Source organism: Paralichthys olivaceus, chromosome 12, assembly GCF_024713975.1.
Source record: "Paralichthys olivaceus isolate ysfri-2021 chromosome 12, ASM2471397v2, whole genome shotgun sequence".
In the NCBI taxonomy this organism is placed as follows: Eukaryota; Metazoa; Chordata; class Actinopteri; order Pleuronectiformes; family Paralichthyidae; genus Paralichthys; species Paralichthys olivaceus.
Window position 1 is genome coordinate 13230836 of NC_091104.1, and position 21445 is coordinate 13252280.

The window sequence follows — 21445 nt, forward strand, 5'->3', positions numbered from 1 at the left end:
AATCTAGGTTACAAACAAACAAACAGGGGTCAAACCATTGGAGGTGATAAGTGATGTAAGGTTCTCATAGCACAGTGTGTTTTCATCCCTGTTATAAAAACATTACTTGCAGAGAACATAATCAGTGAGACTTCTCACACAACTTTTTGATATTACCACCAGCACTAGCAAAGCAAATGGGTTCACAAATTAGCCAGATGTCTTTGTAATCAGAGAGTGTAACACTGCTCAGAGAACTGTATACAGTGGCACTTATAGAAGCGTCGATGAGGGAGCCAGCAGAGAGCCTTCTGCTTTTCACACTGACTGACGAGAGGGCTGGCTGGGAACGACGAGGAGAGGGCAGGAGTCTGCCATCCTCCATAATGGCGGTAATTTCCTCTCTCCCCCACTAAAGCGAATGCTGATGAGCGGCAGCAGCTGTGGGAACTTCCTCGAATCGATCTTTTGCTTTTCTCAGGCAAGACGTCTCGTTTCCACATCTGCAGTCTCAGCTTTTTAACAGTCACTTCAGCTACTCAAAATAAAATTACCGAGGGGAAAAAGTGCCAGAGTGCAGATGAAAAACAAGTGTGTGTGTGTGTGTGTGTGTGTGTGTGTGTGTGTAGAGGGTACCACACATTTTTGGATGAGAAAAGTTCCAAAACATGATCTGCTGCTGAATTATTTAACGAGGGGGCTGCAAGCTGTAAATACATTTGTAGTGAAGCAGGGCAAAGACGTGTGTCACTAATAGCTCCTCCACCTCGTGGCTGGTTCAGCGCACATGCACTTTTTTTTTTTGTACAGTTGGCATCAGACAGAGCCTGAGAGTGTTTAGGGATTTCTCACCGCAGGAGGTGTTGATGACATCTCGCAGCTCGGCATACTTCCACTTGCTGAGATCATACTTCTTCACACCAGCGGCGGCTTTTGTAGCCTGCACCTGAGGACCCCTGTGGCAAGGAGGAGACGAGCATGGGTGAGAGAGGGAAAAAGATGTGTCACTTCTTCTAAAATTCAATAGAGGCTGGTCAGACAGCAGGGGAGCTGAAGAGCGGAGTCTGTCCATATTCTTACATCCTGCTGTTTCCACTCCACTTAAAATAATGCAAAACTATTCTGATGTTACAATTTGCCAGATGCCAGCTCACTGTACATCTGCTGGCATTTCAGTGTTTTTTATGTTAACAGCTACGTGAGATGACTGGAAAAAGCAGAAACCCTGCATTACTTTATAAATCAAACCGACCGTGCAGAGTTTCAGCTGCAGCAGATCTGATCTCATGTCTCCAGCCTCCCTGCTGAGCTGGAGCTGCTTATTCAATAATACAAAGGATTTACCTCCTCTATTTACAGTCAGCATGGCTGCCGCTGTCTCAGAGTAGAGGATTACTGATCTACGAAAACATTAACCAGATTACCGCAACCATTTACGTTTAATTCATACTGACTGGAAAGATGAAACTGAGTCTGGCTGAGACGTGCAGTCAAGGCTTTTGACAGCAGGTGAACAGGAAATAGGTGAATTCGAGAAGAGGAAGGTGGAGGGAGTCTGAGGTCTCTTGGTCAACCTTCAGCTACAATGGCAACCAATGTACTTCTGCAGTACTTCTGTATGCATGCCTTCATGTGTGTAAGTTCTGGTGTGTGCACATGCACCTTTGGAGGACTTTGGAGCTGTTTATCTGACTCACAGGAATTGCATGGGGACACATGTGTGGCCCCTGGGTGCCTGAGCCAACACTGACACGATTACAGGCTATTGGATCAAATGTAATTCGGTTTTCATTGCACCTGCAGATAAAGCAGCGCACAGAGAGAGAATGTCTCCTGGTATTAAACAAAGAGCGGAGCTGTGGAAATTAAGGGACACGGATAATTAGTTCAAATTCAGATTATGGTTCAGGAGTATGAAGGCTGCTGTCCTACATCATACTGTATATCATATTATATCATATTAATATTTAATTTAATGTTTTCATTAACTTTTGTTTATTTGTCTGTATGTCAGCAGGGTAACTCAAGAAATACTGAACCCATTTCCACTCATCTTTCTGGAGAGGTGGGGTATGACCCAAGGATGAACTCATTCGATTTTGGAGCAGATGTGGATAATCAGGCAGATCCAGGACTTACTGATTGACATTTGTACATTTCAGAAAATGTTGGTATATCTGATGTTGGACCTGAACACAATACATGCAATATGGTGGTTCCATGGCTTATCAATTAAGATAGGGGAATGGTCTTGGTGGAGGAACAGTATGTGCTCTCCATAAGAGCTTACTTCAGGAACAACTCGTTCATGTGCCAATTAAAGGACACAGCTCATGTCCTCACTGGGGTAATATGATTTAATTATGAATATTGTGAGTTGTTGTAAGGGAGTAAGTAAAGATTAAAATTAAAATCCACTGAAATCACAGATGGGATTAAAGGTTGTAGCAGATGGAGAGCGTAAAACTAAATGTATCTTGTAAATATCATACAGTTATGAAGCAGTTACAAAATATGCATATATATATATATATATATATATATATATATATATATATGTAAAGGACATGAGCACCTGACAAGCTTTGTTAACAGTGAATGTCAGAGACAGGGGAAGCACATACATGGTCATGATCGTGTGCTTGTGTGCACCAGCACTGCAAAGGAAACAGACGAGTTTTTAACACAGTGCAGATCAGGAATATAAGATCTCATTCTGCACGTGTGGTCACATACTGATCCACTGCATATATATGATATACTGTGTCATCTTTATTTCTTAAGTCATCACATAATTATTCTTTTTATTTTATTTTCTGTTTGTTTCTGTTGGCTTTACATTGCTGGTGTAATCTTGCATCTATTTTCATCAGCGGGGAGATTCAGGGCTATGATCGAGTTGAAGACAGACAGACAGTGAGGGAGGGGAGTGATTATTGTTGGTGTTAGTCGTGCTTGGACATGATCGGTCATGGACAGCGGCACTGATATCTTACATGGCTCTGGCTGAGGATGAGGAGATAGGAAGATCTGAAAGAGACTCTTCGCTGGGAGAAAACACAGCAACAGGAGAGACGTGGTTACACATGTATGTTGATGTCAACGCTGCACGAAGGTGTGCGTTGCGTTCACACGTGCAGAGCAATACCTGCGCAGGCTTGGGTCCAACTGGCCCTCCTCTGTGATCAGCTCCGCCTCGCTCTGGGCGATTCTCATGGCCAACTCCCTGTCTCGTCTCTCCTGCTCCACTATGGCGGTGCGTTGGACCTGCTCCTCACGCTCATGAGCCAGCTGGACTTCCAACTCGGCCTGTATCCACACACACAAACACACGCCACAGCATTTTCACTCTTAATGTGTTATTCAGTCAAATCTACTAAAATCTAGATCCTGTCTAATTACCGGTGCTGACATGAGTGCCAGACCCTTCATAACAGTTAGAGCTCTGCTGAGCTGTGATTAGGTTTGTTTATCCAGGCTGCTGATAAAGCTTTACTGATCATTTGTCTAGACACAACAGAGAAGCATAAAACAACAATAAGTAGGGACATTTTGTTTGACCCAGATTCAAACTCAAGCTTTTTATTTTGCTCATCAGAAAACGTATTAGTCATTCTTTACAGTAGAGCTTGCCAAGAGACAACTGGAGGGAATATGCTGTAAATGTATGAATCAATACATATATGTATCCAGCTGTATCCAGTATATCCACCTTTCGTCTTATAGAAAATGAAGTCCACAATGGTCCCTTTTTCTATGAGGGGTTATAAATATGAAAACCTTTCCAGTTAAGAATACATTATTCATTCTGTGAAATGGTCCAACCATCAGCTCGGATACATGATCAGACTGAAGGATGAGAGAGCTGAAAACTGGGATGGTTCCAGTTTGAACAATGATCTGTATTTTATCCCCAACATTCCTCTTGGTTCCTTTCTCTCTGACTATGCATACATATATAAACACAAGTAAAAAGGGATGCTACACACTCAAAAATGAAAGGGCCACACATGGAACCTTTGAATATAATATTTATCTCTTCTCCCAGGCTTTCTATGAATATCTGTTTAATTTTGATGTTTCATAAGAAAACAGCCAACTGAGTCTTTGCCCGTCATCCATTTACAAAATCAATATCTCTACACATCTTCAAATGTATTGTTTGAGAGCTATAAGATGTGTGAGATGCTCCAAAATATGAATTACACCGCTGTGGGTGATAAGGGTACCACTTGGGAAGCCTCCAGTTTTGTGGTGCTCCCCTGTCAGAAAGTAAACAGTGAAGTAAAGTGCCCATTTTTTCCGAGCTCTGAGATCGGTTTGTTTATGTTTTTTGAAGTCAGAATGTGGAAAAGACATTAATGCTGAACGTGAATTTACCCAGTCAGGAACTTGTTTTTCCAATTATTCTGACACCACAGGACTTTACCAACTGTCCAAGGTTACCTTTAAAGACATTTTAAAAACATTTTTAAAAGTTTGGAGGGAGGAGGATTGCGGTGCTAGACGGACCTTTGACACAGCAGACAAAGACATGAAGTGCCAGTGATGTCACAGCAGACAAACTGAGTTCACTTCTGCTGCTTTGAGTCTTAGAGCTGGACGATAAACAAACTTTGTCTCCTGAGACACGTGGCCTGTCTGCAATCTCACTGCTAGGGAAAAAAAAAACAGGACGGCATGCACATGTCCGACTTCTGCTGAGTTACAAAGAGCTGTAGATGTAGAGAAGGTGGGAAGTGCATTTAAAAGACAGACGAACGGAGGAGCAGGCGAGGGATGAAGTATTTCAATTACGGGGGAAACTCGATGGAATCTTCAATCAAGACCCCGCGGAAAACCCAGAGGGAAGCTGACCAATGTCATGACCTGGCTGTTGTCGTGGGAGTCCAAAGAGCAAATGAATGTTTCAGTCGGAGAGGGGAGCAGGCAGAGTTTACAGCTGAGAGGAAACATGACAATCCAACTGGTGGGGTAGAGTGTTTTTGTTTTTTTCCTGCAGTGGGATTAGTAGCTTAGTATGGAGCTGAATGAATTCAACTTCTGACATTTGGTTGAAGTTAGGTTATTGTTATGTTGTTGAAGAAGAAGTGACAGTTAAAAACATCCTTGATGTGTTTGGATGCTTATGGAAAACTTACAGCGCGTATTTAAAGGCAATTTGATTCGATTATTTAGTCAATTTAGAGATTCAGAGAAAAGAGGAATCTAAAAAAAGGCATTTCTTGTCAATTTCACCAATTTAAGATGAATGATACCTTTAAGTGTGCAATTCTGTGCAGCTTTATAAAATTAAAGGGAACTGTTGGGTCTTGCCGGAGGTGTGCACTCTGCTTGGTGCCGTTTGATAACTGATTGAACTCAGTCTATGGCTAAACCCATTAAATCACTCAGTTTATTTTATGTTTGGCCTTGAAACTGGGAGAAACCATAACATTTCAGACCCTGTTAACTTCACCAAGTCTGGGAAACCATCTTGTGTAATTGTGATAACACTGTCAGGGAGTGAGTACTGGTGAGTCCCTGCAGGGGAGTAGGGATCCGTTAACTCACTGGGCTTCTGCATGAGTTTCTAAACCGATGTTATGTCCTTTTTCTAAACTTTTGTCCGGACTTTTCAACTTTTCAGCAGGAATCTACAACAGTAGAGCAAGGTCCAAACCTGTATGACTTTCTCCTCTTCCTGTCTCTTTTTTCTATCTTCTTCATCCAGCTTCCTCTTCAGCTCCATCTCTGCTTTCCTATAATGTTTATAGAGAAAGAAAACAAATGTTAGATGAGTCAGACAGCTTATAGTCTCATACATCTGCCGTTATATCGTCCTAAAACATCGTCACTTACAGTCTTCTGTCCTCTTCCTCCTGTTTGCGCCGCTGCTCCTCCTTCTCCCTCCTCTTCCTCTCTTTGTCCATCTCCTCCTCGATGTGCTTCAGCCTCTCACCCTCTTCCTCCTCTTGCTTCTTCTTTTGCATGGAGGAGAGCAGCTGCTCCGAGCGCTTCACCAGCCCCTGGTACTCTGTGTCAATCTCTTTCCAAGTCATCATCGTGGTCTACGATTCGAGAGAAGGAGTGTGGCAGGTCACGATCACAAAATCAACTTTTTTCAATTACTTTATCTAACTTTTGAATCAATTCTCCTCCCCGAGCCTCGGGTAGAGGTCAGAACCATGGGTTGCTCAGAACACTGTCACCACAAGGTGTTTGTTGATAATAATATCTGGTGAGATTCCCGCAGGATGCTGAATACTTTTTTGTCTACTGGCATTTAAGAGAGAATGACATCCCTGCACTCATTCTGACTTGGCACACACTCCTCAGTTAGCATGGCACAACTTTCCCATGTGGCAAAACAAATGGAAGCCGCTGACTGACACTCCGCAGCCATAATGCTGAGTACCTGACTATTCTTGTCAGACAATCAGTGAGGAAAGAAGAGGTCACGTCATCGTGAAGATTCATTAGAGTGGCACGGGGAGGGAAGATGACAAGGTCTTGTCCCCAACGTATAGAGGCCTGAATGACAGCCATTGGCACCTCATGCATTATTCATTCAGTGATGCCATGCCGGGAGCAATTTCTGAGCATGCACGGTGCCACTAGTGTCCACGGTGGGGCTGCTAATAGGCTAACAGAGGAACACAGGAGAAGAGGGGGAAGTAGACGAGAGAGGAAGGGTCAAGAGTCACTGGTGCGTGGGTGTCAATCAGGATACTTTAAGGAACCGATGAGAATTCCAGTCACACCTGATGATTCCATCCAGGTGATGAAAGCAAAATCAGAGACCAAATCTCTGCATAATAATCAAATGTGATTGTGATGATGTGCTGCACCTAGAGGGTCCAATAAGACCGGTGCTTATTGCACAGGGAGAGCTGGGATTTCATGAACCCAGTTTGATAATCTAGCAAAACATTCTGATTAAATTAAATCAAGTAGTTATCAAACTACAGAGGAGAGTGTTTTCTCCTCCGCCCGGCTCTTCTTTTGATCCCGAGGTGACTAAAAATATTGATTATGAGAGAACGAACAATAAAGGGACATTGGGCAACAACAATGTTGTGGCGAGGAGCTACAGGAAGTGAAAGCATCGACTCACTTTTATCTTGGCTAGTAGAGCGTCAATGGAGGTGGCCAGCTCCTGGACCTGTTTGGCCATCTCCTGTTTGCCCTCCTTCAGCACGTTTACTACCTCGTTGAACCGCTCCATGTGTTTCTTCAGATTCCGAACCTTTACCATACCATCGATGCTGTGAGGAGGGAAAATGCTATTATGAATTTAGAGCATAACAAGAGTTTGATTGAAAAAAGTGACAGCTATTTCTTAATATAAAATACATTAAAAAAAACCAACATAATTTTGATGTATAACTTTCTCTTCCTGTAACTGTGAGTCATCTCGAACTTAGGTGCGTAAACATAAATTATTCCATTTATATGTGCTTTGGGGTGACTAGCTAACCCTACTTATCATATATTATAAAAATTAGCTTATAGGTCATCATAGCAATCAGAGATATCAAGGGTCAGAGTTATTTGAATGTCATCTGACTGTATCTATATCCCCATATAGACTTAAATAAAGATGGACTGAAATGATATATATATATATATATTTATATATATATACAAATATAGAGTATATATCTATATAGATATAACTATGCAGTATAGACAGATAGACAGACAGATAGTTTTGTACTGTTAGAAATAACAACCCTCATAACTCCAGGAGTGTAAGTGTTGAAACGTTTTGACTAACTCAATCTGCCACTCACAATTAAAATTTACTCCCAAGAAACTGTCTGTGAAACCCATTATCTAAATGGCTGCTTTCACTGGAGCCATGTTTCCAAGTGCAACCCAATACAGCAAGTCGTGTGGTATTTCCCACAGCAGCAGGGTGACACATCATTTCACAACAGATTACTTTATAGATTGATTTGAAGTCCTAAATGCACGATGTGGGAAAGCCATCAGAATTCACCAAGCGTGAAGCCATTTGAATAAAGAGAGCAGAGGCACAGAGAGTACAGGGTAAAATAAAAAGGAAAAAAATAAGGGGGCAGAGGTCACAGAGCAGAAAGATGGTTGGAGTGAGGCATGTGTTTGTGTGTGTGTTTGTGTGTGTGTGTGTGTGTGTGTGTGTGTTAGTCAAAAAGAACAGGGGCAGACTCACCGTGGCTTATGCTTCTTCTTACACAACCACATGCGGACAGTCTTCTGAATCTTAATGCAGGCCAGAGCTCTGTAACTCATCTTGTTTCTGACTGTAGAGCATGCAAACAAAGATGTGTAAAAATACTTTAATATAAAGGACAAACACATTTGCACAACTTGAAATGAATACATCATTTCCATACTTGTTCTGAAGGGGGAAGCATTTCAAGCCCAAAGTCAATTTAAAGATATATATAAAATTCAAAATGCTACAATAAACCTTGTGTGGGAAAGCTGTGAAAATAATAATGCTAATAACACGGCGACACTATAATACTATTATTACAATAAGACTAGTATGTGCACTATACATGCCCTCTTTGCCTCACTATGTCAAACACACATACGGGCGCAAATGAATCTGTAATAACAAGGTGAAGTGTTGAAGATATTAAATGACCAGGAACATAAATGTCCTCAGGTCACTTATGCAGGAAATGTGGGGTCATGCAGAGGCAACGTTCCGCTATTAACGTTGATGTAATTTCATCTGATGCTTTCACACAAATAAGCAGAGGCGAGCCTGCACTTTGTTAAAAGGTGGAAATCAATAACTTGGCACAGGGTGTGATGGTTCAAGGAACTGCTCTTAAAGAACTATTCCACACTGCTGGAGGCTGCTGCTTCCAACACGCAGAATGAATGGAACAGTGTAACATATGATATGACATGGCTGAAAGAGCAGTAAAATACACTGTGAGGAAATAAGGGAGGATTTAATCACTGTAAAGTAAAATAGCTTAAAGGTTCAGTGTGTAAGATTTAGGTGAAAGGGGTTTATTGGCAGGAATTGAATATAAAATAATCCAAGTCATGTTTTCAGGGCATACATTTTTGTAAATTTCAGAAAATGTTGGTGCATCCTATTGGAGACCTGATCTAAATACATGCAGTATGGTGGTAACTGCTGTCTGAGTGCCTTGTGATGTTTGTGATGACGTGTTTAAATCTGCTTGAGTTTCTCTTTCTCTCTCCAGACTCTCCAGGATTTCACATACGTTTGATGACGGACAGGCTGCACCACTGGACCTTCTTCCAGCAGCTACACACCAACCACTTGTTGACTTTCTTCAGCAGCTCTGCCAGGTGGTCTGGGTCGGACTTCATGATCTGGTCAAACTCCGCGAACTGACGCACACGGACAAAAGCGCAGGAATGACGGCACACACTTGTGATCTCAAGAGCTGTAGCATATAGTGCAGATAATGACCTGGAAATTAGTCTCGAGGACCTTACTGTACCTTTCCAGGGCGGAAGAAAACTCGGGTCAGTCCAAACTTAAAGTCAATGTCGTTCAGCCCCAGAGCTTTGAACAACGCCTGCAGAGGAACAAATTCACAGCAGTATTATATAAATGGTAAAAAATTAGGGCACTGATCTGTTTATGTGAGTTAATCATTTTACAAATATAGGTTTTATTTGCTTCGTACAAATTCCGCAACTAATTCGGATTTATTTCAAACAGATTATCTTGTTATTTAAACCAAACAGCTGTTTAAATGTTTCCACTGAAGGGGAAACTGTTCATGAAAACAGTTCTGTTATCCCACCTTGCAGAAGAGTCGTGGGTTCAGTCGTGTAAGTTTATCTGGCATGTACTGTTTGTACATGTTGTAGAGTTCGTGGAAGGGGGCTCTGGAGGGGAACCCCCCCTGCATCAGGTCCAGCACTGACACCATGCCTGGTAAAAAACAACCATGCAAACAAAGAACCTGGATCACCTGAGGAATAACAGTTCACTACTGACAGGATTGTTCTGTTCCTGTCTGTAATGAACATTTTATCACTGTCACTGTTTTAAACTGGTGTTAAAGCAAAATTAAACAAATGACGATTTCCTCTAAAGTTATTGTTTCCAAATTGTGTATGAGTAGTATGACCAGGAAACTAAACTATTAAAAACCGTGGTCTGAGTGAGCCCATGTGTGAATAGAGCAAAAAAATATTGCTGACAAAGATTTCAACAAGAACAAACAAGATTTCTTCAGCCAAATTTATGTTGTGTCCTGTCTCTTGCAAGTTCTACCCACGAGCCTCCTCTCGTCTGAATGTTCAATACATTTTCCTGACCCAGACAATCTCCTGCTGCATTCTTCTTGTGACAGACAAAATGTCCTGACCCAATTTTGTGTCTGAAATGGCTCTACAAATAAATTTCCACTAGCTTCTGAGGTCTGTACTTTTAAAATACAGAATATGACATATGATGTTTCAGTGTTGTTACCTGAGCACTGCAGCTGTGAGAGAATCAGGGCTCCTTCAAACTGATGGCTCACCATCTTCAGGTTGGGTTTTACGCAGCGGATGAAACTTGAGCCCTGCACACAATGAACAATCAGACATTGATCTGTCTCCACCCTGACACGAGTCTGTGTCTGACTAAAAACATATATTCAATTATAGTCCTGCAGCAAGCTAACATATTCCATTACATACTTTTGATTAGGGTGATTTATTTTCTACTGATTCAAAGAGGATTCAAAAAGATCTTTCTACTGAATATGAAATGAAAGAAAGTGAGTTTTACTCACGGTGCTGCGAAGCTTCTCCAGCAGCAGGTTCAGTTGAGTCTGTGGAAGCAAAGAGACAAAACAAGCTGCTTCATGACCACTTGTTTTAAAATGTTTGTCAGGAACGTGGCAGAGACGGGAGGGAAAAGTGGAAGAAAAATAGAACATGCTGAAAACCAAGTATGCATACAGGACATACTTTGCATGAATGTATGATTTATGAATGAATACTGTTAAAAACTGATTCCTAAAACCACACATCCTTCACTTTGGCTTTTTATCTCAAACCATTTATTAAAATGAACTCATCCGGAACATCATCTTCATGCTTGAGTCGATGTCTCATGCATTTGTGAAGGTACATAACAAGTGATGAAGAAAAATCAAATCTGAAAAAGATGTGCAGCACAAAGAAGTAAGTGACAGCATAAGACTGGAGTTGGGTGAACGCAGCGTACTTCTATTTCACCCTGAACACACTAATTTTTTTCTTTCCCTTATTCTTTTTTCTCCCACTCCTACTATTTTCTGACTCCTCTCTATTATACCTCAAGCTGACATTATCCAGCTTTATCCAGGAAGGAAGGTTTTCTCAGAGGAAAGAGGGAGGAAGACTGGAGGAAACCTAAGAGGGGAGCTGTGAACGAGGAGGAGAGAGAAGGATGGAAATGAGGAAAGTCACAGGTCTGAAAATTAGAGACAGAAAACAGGCGTAGAGACAGAGTAGAGCAGTGTTTAGTATTTCACACACATTTTTACTCTGTGCATCTTTAGTTAAATCTAAATGCATTCCAAAAAATCTCTGAGAAAAACTAATACACAATAAGTTTGCAAGTAAAATTTAAAGGCCCCTGACAATAATATCTTTTATAATCTAAAATCTAAAAGTGTAATTTAAATAATTTATCATTCACTGTGAAAGATTTAACTTTTATTCGTCCTCTAATCTTTTTCATAGAGAAATTCAAAGGTATTATCAGAAACTAAAAATGAGCAAGTTTTTAAAAAATCAGTTTGAGGGACTTTGATAATGAAAAATGACAAATGTTGACAAATGCTGACCTTGAACTTGTTGCCGACGCTGATGAAGCCGAGTTTGCCTGCCTTCTGTTTGGAGTCCTTGGTGGTGCTGGAGTTCTCAAACAGCTCTCGAACAAATTTGTCTTTCGATTCACACACCAGGCTCTCCAGGGACATGTGCAGGGCATCATTATTTTTCTCCACAAACCGAGTCTGTGGACACACACACACATGCATACACACATTTACATGTGTGTAACTGCAGAGCTTTAGAATAAAAATTAAACACAGATAAATAATGTTTCCAGGGGATGTGCTGTGACCTTTGTACCAGGTCCACAAATGCAATAGACCTCAATCTACTAGTTGATTATTAAATGAGCTGATTGAAAGATGATTGATTCTGCTATTTGATTATTCATTCAAGCCAAAATTCCCTATTTCTGTTTTGTCATTGTGAGCTATGGTTGTTTTTCTCTGTCGTGTCTGAATCTGAGAGAGTTTTAAATACGTCACCTTGAGCTTTGGGAAACAGTGGTGGCTGTTTTATTTTTGCATTTTTTTAATGTACTAATTGAAGAACACTATCACCGTTTCATAGCAGACTGCTCCAGCAAAGTGCCGGACGATGAAGCCCTCATCGTCCCGGAGATTCCTGTGGATGGTCAGCTTGGACTTTCTGGGAACCTGAGTGGGAGAAGAAGAAGCAAATCATATTAAATGACAGCGCTGAAACACACACACATATATATTGATCGACATCTCTACAGCTGCAACAAGGCATCACAAACTCTACACAGGGAAATTGTACTTGTTTAATATGTTGACCTGCATGAATATACAAGGAAACAACTGCAGACATCAAGATATGTTTTTCTAATTTTTGCCTCATTCATCTCATGTGTCTCAAGGATTATGAAGAACCATATTTATTTTTTTACTTGAACAGAAAATGCAGTAACCAGCATTTTTAAGCTCCTCATCAGAGAGGAATCCATGAATCTCTTTTTTCATGTAAGTGTAAAAACCAAATGGTAGAAATGTTAACTCACTGCATATTAAAGCACATTAGGATTCATGCCTTTTATTCTTTCTCATGTATAGAGGGGTTTTTATTTGAATGTGGTTGCAGCCGGCCACCTCTTATCTTCAGCCTGAATTGGTGTCAAGGCTACATTTTCATGCTTGTGGAGATACAGGCACTGACAAAGAGGGAGGGAATGAAACTGTCTGACAATCACAAAACCTGCCGTAACACACAGCCAGAGCGAAAATCACCACAATGGCAGAACCGCGGTGCAGTTAAATTGTCACAAAAGAGCTAAATGCACAAAAGAAAGTGAATAATGGCAGAAGAGTGGAGAGAAATAAAGGACAAAAGGTGAGAGATAATAAGAAGCACAGTGGAAGAGAAGAGAGAGGGAGGGAGTGTGGGAAAGAGGTCTGACCGTCAGTCTGAAGTGGTCTTTATGTTTGCTGTGAACAGCCAGAGCAAAGTGTTGGTCGCTGGGCTGCGGAAGTCGGTTCTCTTCATCCAAAATGTCCAGGATTCCCACCAGCTTTGCCTCCACTAGGTCTGGAAACAACAAATATTCATCCATCAACCACAGTGCTATGATTTGTGTTAATGTACAGTATTTACCGTGTGGAAGAACTTCAACTGAAATCCATAAGCATCCACAAATGTTTACAGACATTTTCATGGACAACTAAAACCATGAATCTCTGCAAAAGTATTTAAGGGGGCTTCGGAGGCTGCATTTGAAAACCGATTCTGTCTGAGCAGCGCCACATAGGCTGTTCAATTTTGAAGGCTCCCCGACTAATCCCCACATAATGATCGATACTTTACTTAAATTGGTATCTGTCTTCACAGCTCTCTCTCTACCTCTCTTTCGCTCGCTTGTGCTGACACACACACAAACCACACACTTGTGCACTCACTGCTGGGTAAAGACAATATAACTTGGTCTTCGTGTACAGAAATGATGGACACGTTTGTTTGTATACAGCGGGGAGGTGATATCTGATCACGAGACACATGTGGGGCCACTTGTTAATACCAGGTGTGAACGTTCCCTGTGGTTATATGACTTAAAAACCTGGATCCCATCAGTACAACATTATTCTGCTCATATCTCGTCCCGCCATGAGAAAAAGGCTGCCTTGTAAACATGGTCAATTATAAGGTACAAAAACTTGAATGGGAATATTGAAAGCACTGAACATGTTCATCAGGACACTCATTTAGCTACATATCTGAATTATTCATGCATCTCACTGTGTTTGGAAAATAATCTAATAACCAAGGACCTCAGCAAAAAAAAAAATTTGCATGGCCAAGCACCTGTGCATAAATCCTGAAGATTGATGGATGAATTAATGGCCAAGCCAAATGGTCATTTGCAAGTCATAAATGTTATTCACGGTTGTCAGTTAACCTCGCACCCGAATAATCACAGCCTTTGAAATACAAATCAAAGTGCTTCACCTTGATACACTGACGACTTCATCCCATTCATTTGAGGATGCATTCGAGGACAGGGACAACAAAAACAAGGTGGTATCATCTCTCCGGGTTCTTGCAGCACAAAAGAGGCCATAAAACCCACAAATACTCATTACGCCTGCTCCCTTCACACAGGCGGATATGCCAGCATCTTGAATAATGAGCAGTTGGTATTTTTGTCCCCCTGACAGGTGTATTTTTTGCTGCTGTGATGTGTAGCCCAGAGCACAAGGAATGGCCCAAATGAATGTCAGGCGGGTGACCTGATATCACACTTGAACCCACCTCAGTACGTTTGTGGTGTGTGGGCTCTGTAGACTGCCACATCTCCGTCAGTACATTTTGTGTTCTGCAGCACAGGCCCTCAAAGGCAACATGTTAATGATGTCCCTGAGTGTCACTCAGTGATACATGTAGCTTTCTACACACACATGTACACATGTACCTTTTTGATCATTTGAAAACACATCAAGTCAGCCATCTTAGAAATAGATGTGTTCAAGATTCTACGATGCAGTTTTTTTTCACCTCTGCCTCTGAGCTGATGTTCTCGCCCCTGGCTTCTGTTGGTTTGTCATCAGGATTTCGCAAAAACATACAGAATGGATTTTCACAAAACTTGGCACAAAGATGGGACACGGGCCAAGACAGAACCCAGTAAATGCTGGTTGAGATCTGGACATTGCGACATTGCAAGACATTTTCACCGATTTACCAGGAAATAATCAATGGCAAATTTAGGGAACTAATATCTATGAGTTTGTGCAATTTGGTGCAGTTGGATTGAATTTAAGGGGACTGACGGGCGGCCCTTGGTAGAGGTATGTGATCTACTGAGCAAGATTCTAATTACCTTCCCTGAGGGGGTTATGTTTTGACCCCTGTCTGTTTGTCGGTTGGTTGGCTTGTATGATTTAAAGCAAGATTACACAAAAAAACAGATTTCCATGAAACTTGGTGGAAGGGTGCAGTATGGGTCAGGGAAGAAGCCATTAAATTTCAGTGCAGATCTGGATCAGAGGGCCGGATCAGGAATTTTCCTTTACATTCAAAGATAGAGCTTTTTTGTACATTTTCCTCAATTTGTTAAGGAATAATTAAAAGATCTTGATGAAAAAACCTGACATATTTAGAGGACTAACATCTATGAGTGTGTAAAATGTGGTGCAGCTTGATGGGAACTGTTGAGCCTTGGCAAAGGTGCGTGATCTACTGAAAGCCGTTCTAGTTCTGTGGAGTGGACTGCATCATTCTCATCAGATGGTGACAGTGACAGATCTCATCAGGGAAATCATGAACTTTTCAAAAGAGCCTGTCCACAAAGAAAAGTAATAAAAACAAAATCAATGCACACAGTTTGAGGGTCAGCAGGGTTTCAGGAGAGGAACTTACCTATGCAGTCCTGATTGTCAACGTAATGGACCTCATTCACCCCCAGCCCCTCCCTCTGATACAGTTCTTGCTCCTGCACAGACAAGTCCCAAAGTCAAAAATCAACACTGGAAGTACTGGTTTCCAAAAAGAGGTTCAATATCAAATATTTATTGGCTTCAGAACATCTCTCACCTCAAAAAACAAACAAACAAACATCAAACCCGCAATATACGATTCAGTTAATGAGAAAGAGGCTGAAACCAGAATGGTGGAGCATTAATTGGAAACCTTGGAAGAGAATAACGCTAAGAGATCACAGGAGGAGGAACAAGCCTCATCGTGTCCCTCGAGAAATTAGCATTCTAATGAAAGAGCGCACGGGAGAGATGCAGGGAAACACAGAAGGAGCTCAGAGCACCGACCACCTCTGACTGACAGGTGAGAGCCGGTGAGTTTGGCTCGTGAGTGACATGACGTGGCAGGTTTCCCAGAACAGAGGAAGTAAACCACACAGAATCACCTGAATCCAAACGCTGGGTCACCCACCTCTTTGAGAATGCGCTCGTTGAAGAACTGCTGCAGTTTCTCGTTGCAGTAATTGATGCAGAACTGCTCAAAGCTGTTGTGCTCGAAATACTCTAAACACAGGAAGCAGGAATAAAACACATTTCAATTAAATCCAAAATGAAAAACATTAAAATCCTGCGTTAAATATGGCAGAGAAGGAAATTAATTCTCTAAGCAAAGTGGCCTGATAATGAAGGTAGTGTGTGTGTGTGTGTGTTTGTGTGTGCATGAGGGTTCTTTTATTAGTTAAACCATGCTGCACAAACAAGTGCATCTTTAGACTGAACAAACCAAAGGGAGAACATTGCTACATGCTAAATCTGGAAAGTTGCAAATTTACAGATTGGCAAAACTTTGTCGAGCTAAATCTCCATTTTGTAGACCACTAACTGCACATCATTACCGAACCCAGCGATGTCCAGCACCCCGATGAAGTTGGACGAGGTCTTGAAGGGGAAACACTGGTTCACCCGTTTGACCACGTGATCGAAGAGCCGGCTGTACACCGCCTTGGCCAGGGCGTCGCGGGCGTTGTTTGCTTGTTCCACCTTGAGAGGCACCCTGCAGGGACACACAAAGTGGGGCAGAGACGTTCTGAAAACGGGGTCAATGCCGGTCGCCTATTAAATCCCTCTCTTTTATCTATTTATTTTTAAGTCAACCCAATTTTCATGTGACAGCAAAAGTTACGGCGTGTCAACGTGACACATTTTGCAGCGTATGCACCATTACCCTTCCGAACTTAACAGTCCAGTTAGTTGGCTGCTTTAAAATGAGAGTTTCTGAGCTGGCGAGAAACGTATTAAAGCAAAAATATGAACCTTGAACCTTACAAGGCTTTCTGACGACTCTTCAACACCTTTTATTTTAAATTATTTACAGGGGTCGATTGTACGGGCAAAGTGCAGATCCGCAGTGGCCCAGAGTTCAACTCAGCTCTCCCACAGGATGAGGAGGATGAATTTTAAAATGATATGCTCTGTTTTTTCTTTTTACCATGATCGCTCTTTACACACTTTCCTCCTTTTGATATTCCACCCACCTCATATATTACAAACGGGAATATTCCACCACATCCTGACTCTCATGAGAATACACAAACTCTTTTATGCAGCCGTTCGAGATCCTTACAATTAATCTTGGTGGCAAAATTCAGATGTAATGCTTCATATACACTAGTTAGATACACACTCATCCCTGGTACCATCACATCCACCGCCCCCCTCTGTTACCCTCAGCCTCTCATTGGATAGACTGGGGCTTGATGACAAAACCAGGACCACTGAGCTCCACCTGCTCCCCAGACGCCATGGCCTCTACTGTACAGCGGCCATGCTCTCCTGCCTCCTCGGATACGGGCTGCATTATTTATGTGGAGAAAACACTTCCAGCCCAGGCAAGCATCTGGCCCCCCTGAAATATTAATTCACCAAACGTGGCCCCCATCATTCAAACACCACATCACTACCACAAGTACACAGCAGCAGTGCTGAGGCTGTGCCATATTCCCCCTCTGTACATGTGCCTCTTAACCTGCAAGTAAAACAGCCTTGCACAAAGAGCGGCTCTTTCTTGCATAAAATGATCAGCTCCATCACACACTCTCTCATACTCAGACCATAAAATAACAGGATTAATTCAGTGTCATAATTTAATCTCATCATCTTGCTCAATAAAGACATCTTAAGACTTTGCAGGCTTGTCACTGTCACACGAACAACTGCTTATCCAGTAACCGTGCCGTTTAAATTCCAGTTGGTTAATCTCCGACTAAGGAGCATTAGCCGTTTTCAGACTATGAACTCATTGCCTTCCCTCAGTTCTGTTCAATTCATTGTTTTGGTTTTGAAATTACGGCGGTGGCTTCTGCAAAAATCAAGAGACATAACATATTTTCTCTGTTAAAACCCAAGAGAAGTTGCAAAAAGAGTCTTGAATCGTGAAGGCTGAATACAACTGTTCTTACTTGATAACTGTTCCTTTGGCGCCCCCTGCTGTTGTGAGCATGACTCTTGTTGTGAGGCTGACACGCAGATCGTCCTGGTCCAGACCGAGCAGATCAGCACAGTACTCCAGAGTCTGGCTGGACTGATTTTTTAAAACACAACCACCTGAAACAAACAGTAAATATCAAGTCAAAATCCCCACATGCAGATTAATGTGCTGAACAATGTGCAAAATACTTATATTGTCTTTCTTTTATATCATCTTTTTTTCCCCAATGCATTTTTTTAAGGGAGGTCATCACACACACATGTTATTTAATCTCTAAAAATGTGATTAATTATGAGCTGTCACCACCTTAAAGCTAATTTGATGTAGAAAAGAAAAGAACACTAGTGCTGCTCTCAGACATGCACTCATGACAGATTATTCCGAGGGGCCGTATGTGAGAACACAAATGTGTGAGTCAGTTGCTCCCGACATTGACCAGAACTTTTCCCACCAGCCTCCAGGTAAAATATACTGAGAATGAAAAAAGAGGAGCCCTACACGTAGACGCTGACAAAGACGTCAACTTGGAGAGACAACGAGATTTGAGAGCTCACCAAGGAGGTGATAATTAATGGCACCTTCCACCATCAGAGCTCTAATGTGAAAGTGAATGGGAAATTCACTCAGTCAGTGCAACTTCAATATAAAAGCAGTCGACGTGTATGTATTTAATCCTGAGACATTGCCTGTCTAGACAGAAATATAAAGAATGAACAAGAAAGGAGAGGGAGACAGACATGATGGTTGCCGAGGTAACAGAGGTCTTATTTTCATCACCACTTCAGATTTAATTGTGATGGTGTTGACGGACATAGCTCTGGTTGAACAACAATTATCTGCAGCATTTCATTTCAACAAATGCCGACTTATTGAGCCTCTGATGGTTTTCTACTTTGTAGCGGGAGAGTAGCTGGAAAAAAAATGAGCTTGGTTTCATGATTAGTGACAATACTTTGGATTTAAGAAACAAAACTAGACAAGAAACTCAAATACCCCTGCAGTGGGCTCCCATGAAATATGTTGCCAGAACCAATATATTGATAATCTCACGGATTATCCCAAATTCTTTTTTTCTGCCTCACCAGAGGAGCTCCCCGTCTCTTCAAAGTCAATGTTGCCAAGATGTAAAACACCGGCGACCACCCGGAACAGGTCCAGCTTCTCAGTGTCATCCAGGCCAATCTTCTTCATGGCCCCACACATCCTGTTGAAGTCGCCCTGGTCGTCAAGAAGAGGGTCCTTCAGCGCGCCGACCTTCAGATGCTGCAAGAGACACAAGAGTTAGAAACGGTCGCAAAACAGGAAAAGTGTAAGAGCTCAATTCAGATCAGGATTTACTCAAACAATCTGTGAATATCAATCTGTATTTTACATTTTAAAGTTTGGTTCAACTGTTTGACTTCAGATATTGAGTAAATGTGATTCTAAACTGAATAAATGATAAACTCTAAAAGCCAAATGTTTGAGATGAACAAACCAAAATATATTTCACAGTCAAAGCCTCCACCAGCAGCAGCACACAACAAACACACCATCCTATAAAACTAAGGCTGCTCTGCTACAGGTGCCACGTCTCTGAATGTCTGGTCAATTCATTTATTGGAACTTTTAAAGAAGTACCCATCTGAAACATGTATGACATCTGAGGAGTGGTGAAAACAGAGAGGAGAAACATGCAGCGTGAAAACATGACTGGAACAGACCACTTCAAGAATCATCAGGGGTCCAGATTGTAGCTTAATCGCAGAGAGATAATTAGAGCTGCACAATTATGACTCTTGATTATAGTGATTTATAAGAAAACCTTCACAATTACTGTATTGATTGGAACATATTTGTCATTGTTTTGACTAAGGACCCAGTCACACAAATATCAAAGTTCACCTGAGACAGCAAGTCTGCAGAATAAAAAAGGTATTGATTGTGACTACGGAAAATAACTGTGCAGCCCTTCATCATACAGTCTGACTGAAACAAGCTGAATAAGCATCCTTTGTGCTTTTCTAACCCCACCCAGCCCTGGCAGACACATGCAGAGAAGAGGAAGCATGCACTACAAACAGCAGCATGTGAAAAACCTTGAGGAGGAACACATGAGAAAGAGCAGCGGACACACAGCTCTGATAAAAAAAGCAAAACGTCACCTTGTTGTCCTATATACAGAAACAGAGGCGTGTGGCAGGACAGAGACGTGTTAATAACACACAGTGTACTTACAACCTCACAGCTTGCAGGGATTCCAATGATTAAGTAATTAGACACTGTTAAAGGTTTGTAAACACAAGCTGCAGTAAACATGTTGAATAAAGACCACGACTATATTTAAGATATCAGTGGCATCTTTAATTAAAGCCCTATGAGTCAATGGCATTTTAAAATAATGTCTCGGTCAAATAAAAAAATGTAACAGGAGCACAAAAACAAAATCTGTGTTTGCGTGCAAATATTTCACAAAGAAAATGTTTTTTTTGAAATATTAAAACACATACTAAAGTACAAAACAGCTAATAGCATATACGACTTGAGTAAGACATCAGAGCCTGACCTATATGGAGTTTTGGGGGCAGATGCCGATTATTAGAGAGTAAAAGATTTCCGACACCGATAAACTGACTGATATATAAAAACAAATTAAATAAATAAAAACTATTGGCACAATTGGTAATGATTATGTTGTTATCATTCCCTTTTGTCAAAGAAATAACCATAATAACCTTATGATAAATAACTATAAATATATAGAACTTCAATAAACCTCAAAAATAAACCTAAATGAACAGGCTTTCGGTATTGTTGAATCCCTAAAATAAAAATAAAGTAAAAGTAAACACAGATGCTGATATGTCTGTGAAAGATAATGGGCCAATTTTATCATCCGAATGATAAATCTGTCAGGCTCTAGTTTTTACAGTCTGAAAGTCAAAGAACAAAGGTTGTGAAGCAAATTTAAATCATCACCCTTTAATGTACTCTGCTAAATAAACTCATTATGAGTAAATCCATTTAAAAAGAGCTTTCAGCTCTTTTGTCTACCACCATTTCACCTGGAAGTTTGATTAACATAAAATGGAGACATTATTCTGTCTTAGAAAACAACAAGTGAAGTGAACATGTATAATTAGTCCCTGAGAGAGGGACCTGTCACACTTATTTTTCTAATTGTTTCATGATATTAATTACACGTCTCCTGCAGGCTTTGCAGCGCAACTCGTCGAGGGCCTGGCCCTTTTTCATGTCGTACATAATTCATCAAATACACAGACTTGAACTAATT

General features: G+C 41.2%; 1 protein-coding gene across 2 annotated transcripts in view; it reads right to left on the bottom strand.

The window, feature by feature from the left end:
- The window catches only part of myo6b (myosin VIb), a 36968-nt gene that overhangs the window by 4288 nt on the left and 11235 nt on the right, over positions 1-21445 (bottom strand). The window contains exons 11-30 of one of the 2 annotated variants that reach the window (XM_069535766.1): positions 19254-19434; positions 18143-18287; positions 16580-16737; positions 16156-16247; positions 15628-15700; positions 13175-13302; positions 12318-12413; positions 11769-11939; positions 10728-10766; positions 10421-10514; positions 9747-9877; positions 9438-9515; positions 9195-9324; positions 8156-8246; positions 7076-7226; positions 5821-6029; positions 5642-5720; positions 3128-3288; positions 2976-3026; positions 832-935 (exon numbers count right to left, since the gene is read on the bottom strand). In XM_069535766.1, the coding sequence (XP_069391867.1) occupies positions 832-935; positions 2976-3026; positions 3128-3288; positions 5642-5720; positions 5821-6029; positions 7076-7226; positions 8156-8246; positions 9195-9324; positions 9438-9515; positions 9747-9877; positions 10421-10514; positions 10728-10766; positions 11769-11939; positions 12318-12413; positions 13175-13302; positions 15628-15700; positions 16156-16247; positions 16580-16737; positions 18143-18287; positions 19254-19434 (2362 nt within the window). The remainder of the gene's footprint in view (positions 1-831; positions 936-2975; positions 3027-3127; positions 3289-5641; positions 5721-5820; positions 6030-7075; positions 7227-8155; positions 8247-9194; positions 9325-9437; positions 9516-9746; positions 9878-10420; positions 10515-10727; positions 10767-11768; positions 11940-12317; positions 12414-13174; positions 13303-15627; positions 15701-16155; positions 16248-16579; positions 16738-18142; positions 18288-19253; positions 19435-21445) is intronic. The other variant, XM_069535767.1, reaches the window with a different exon arrangement.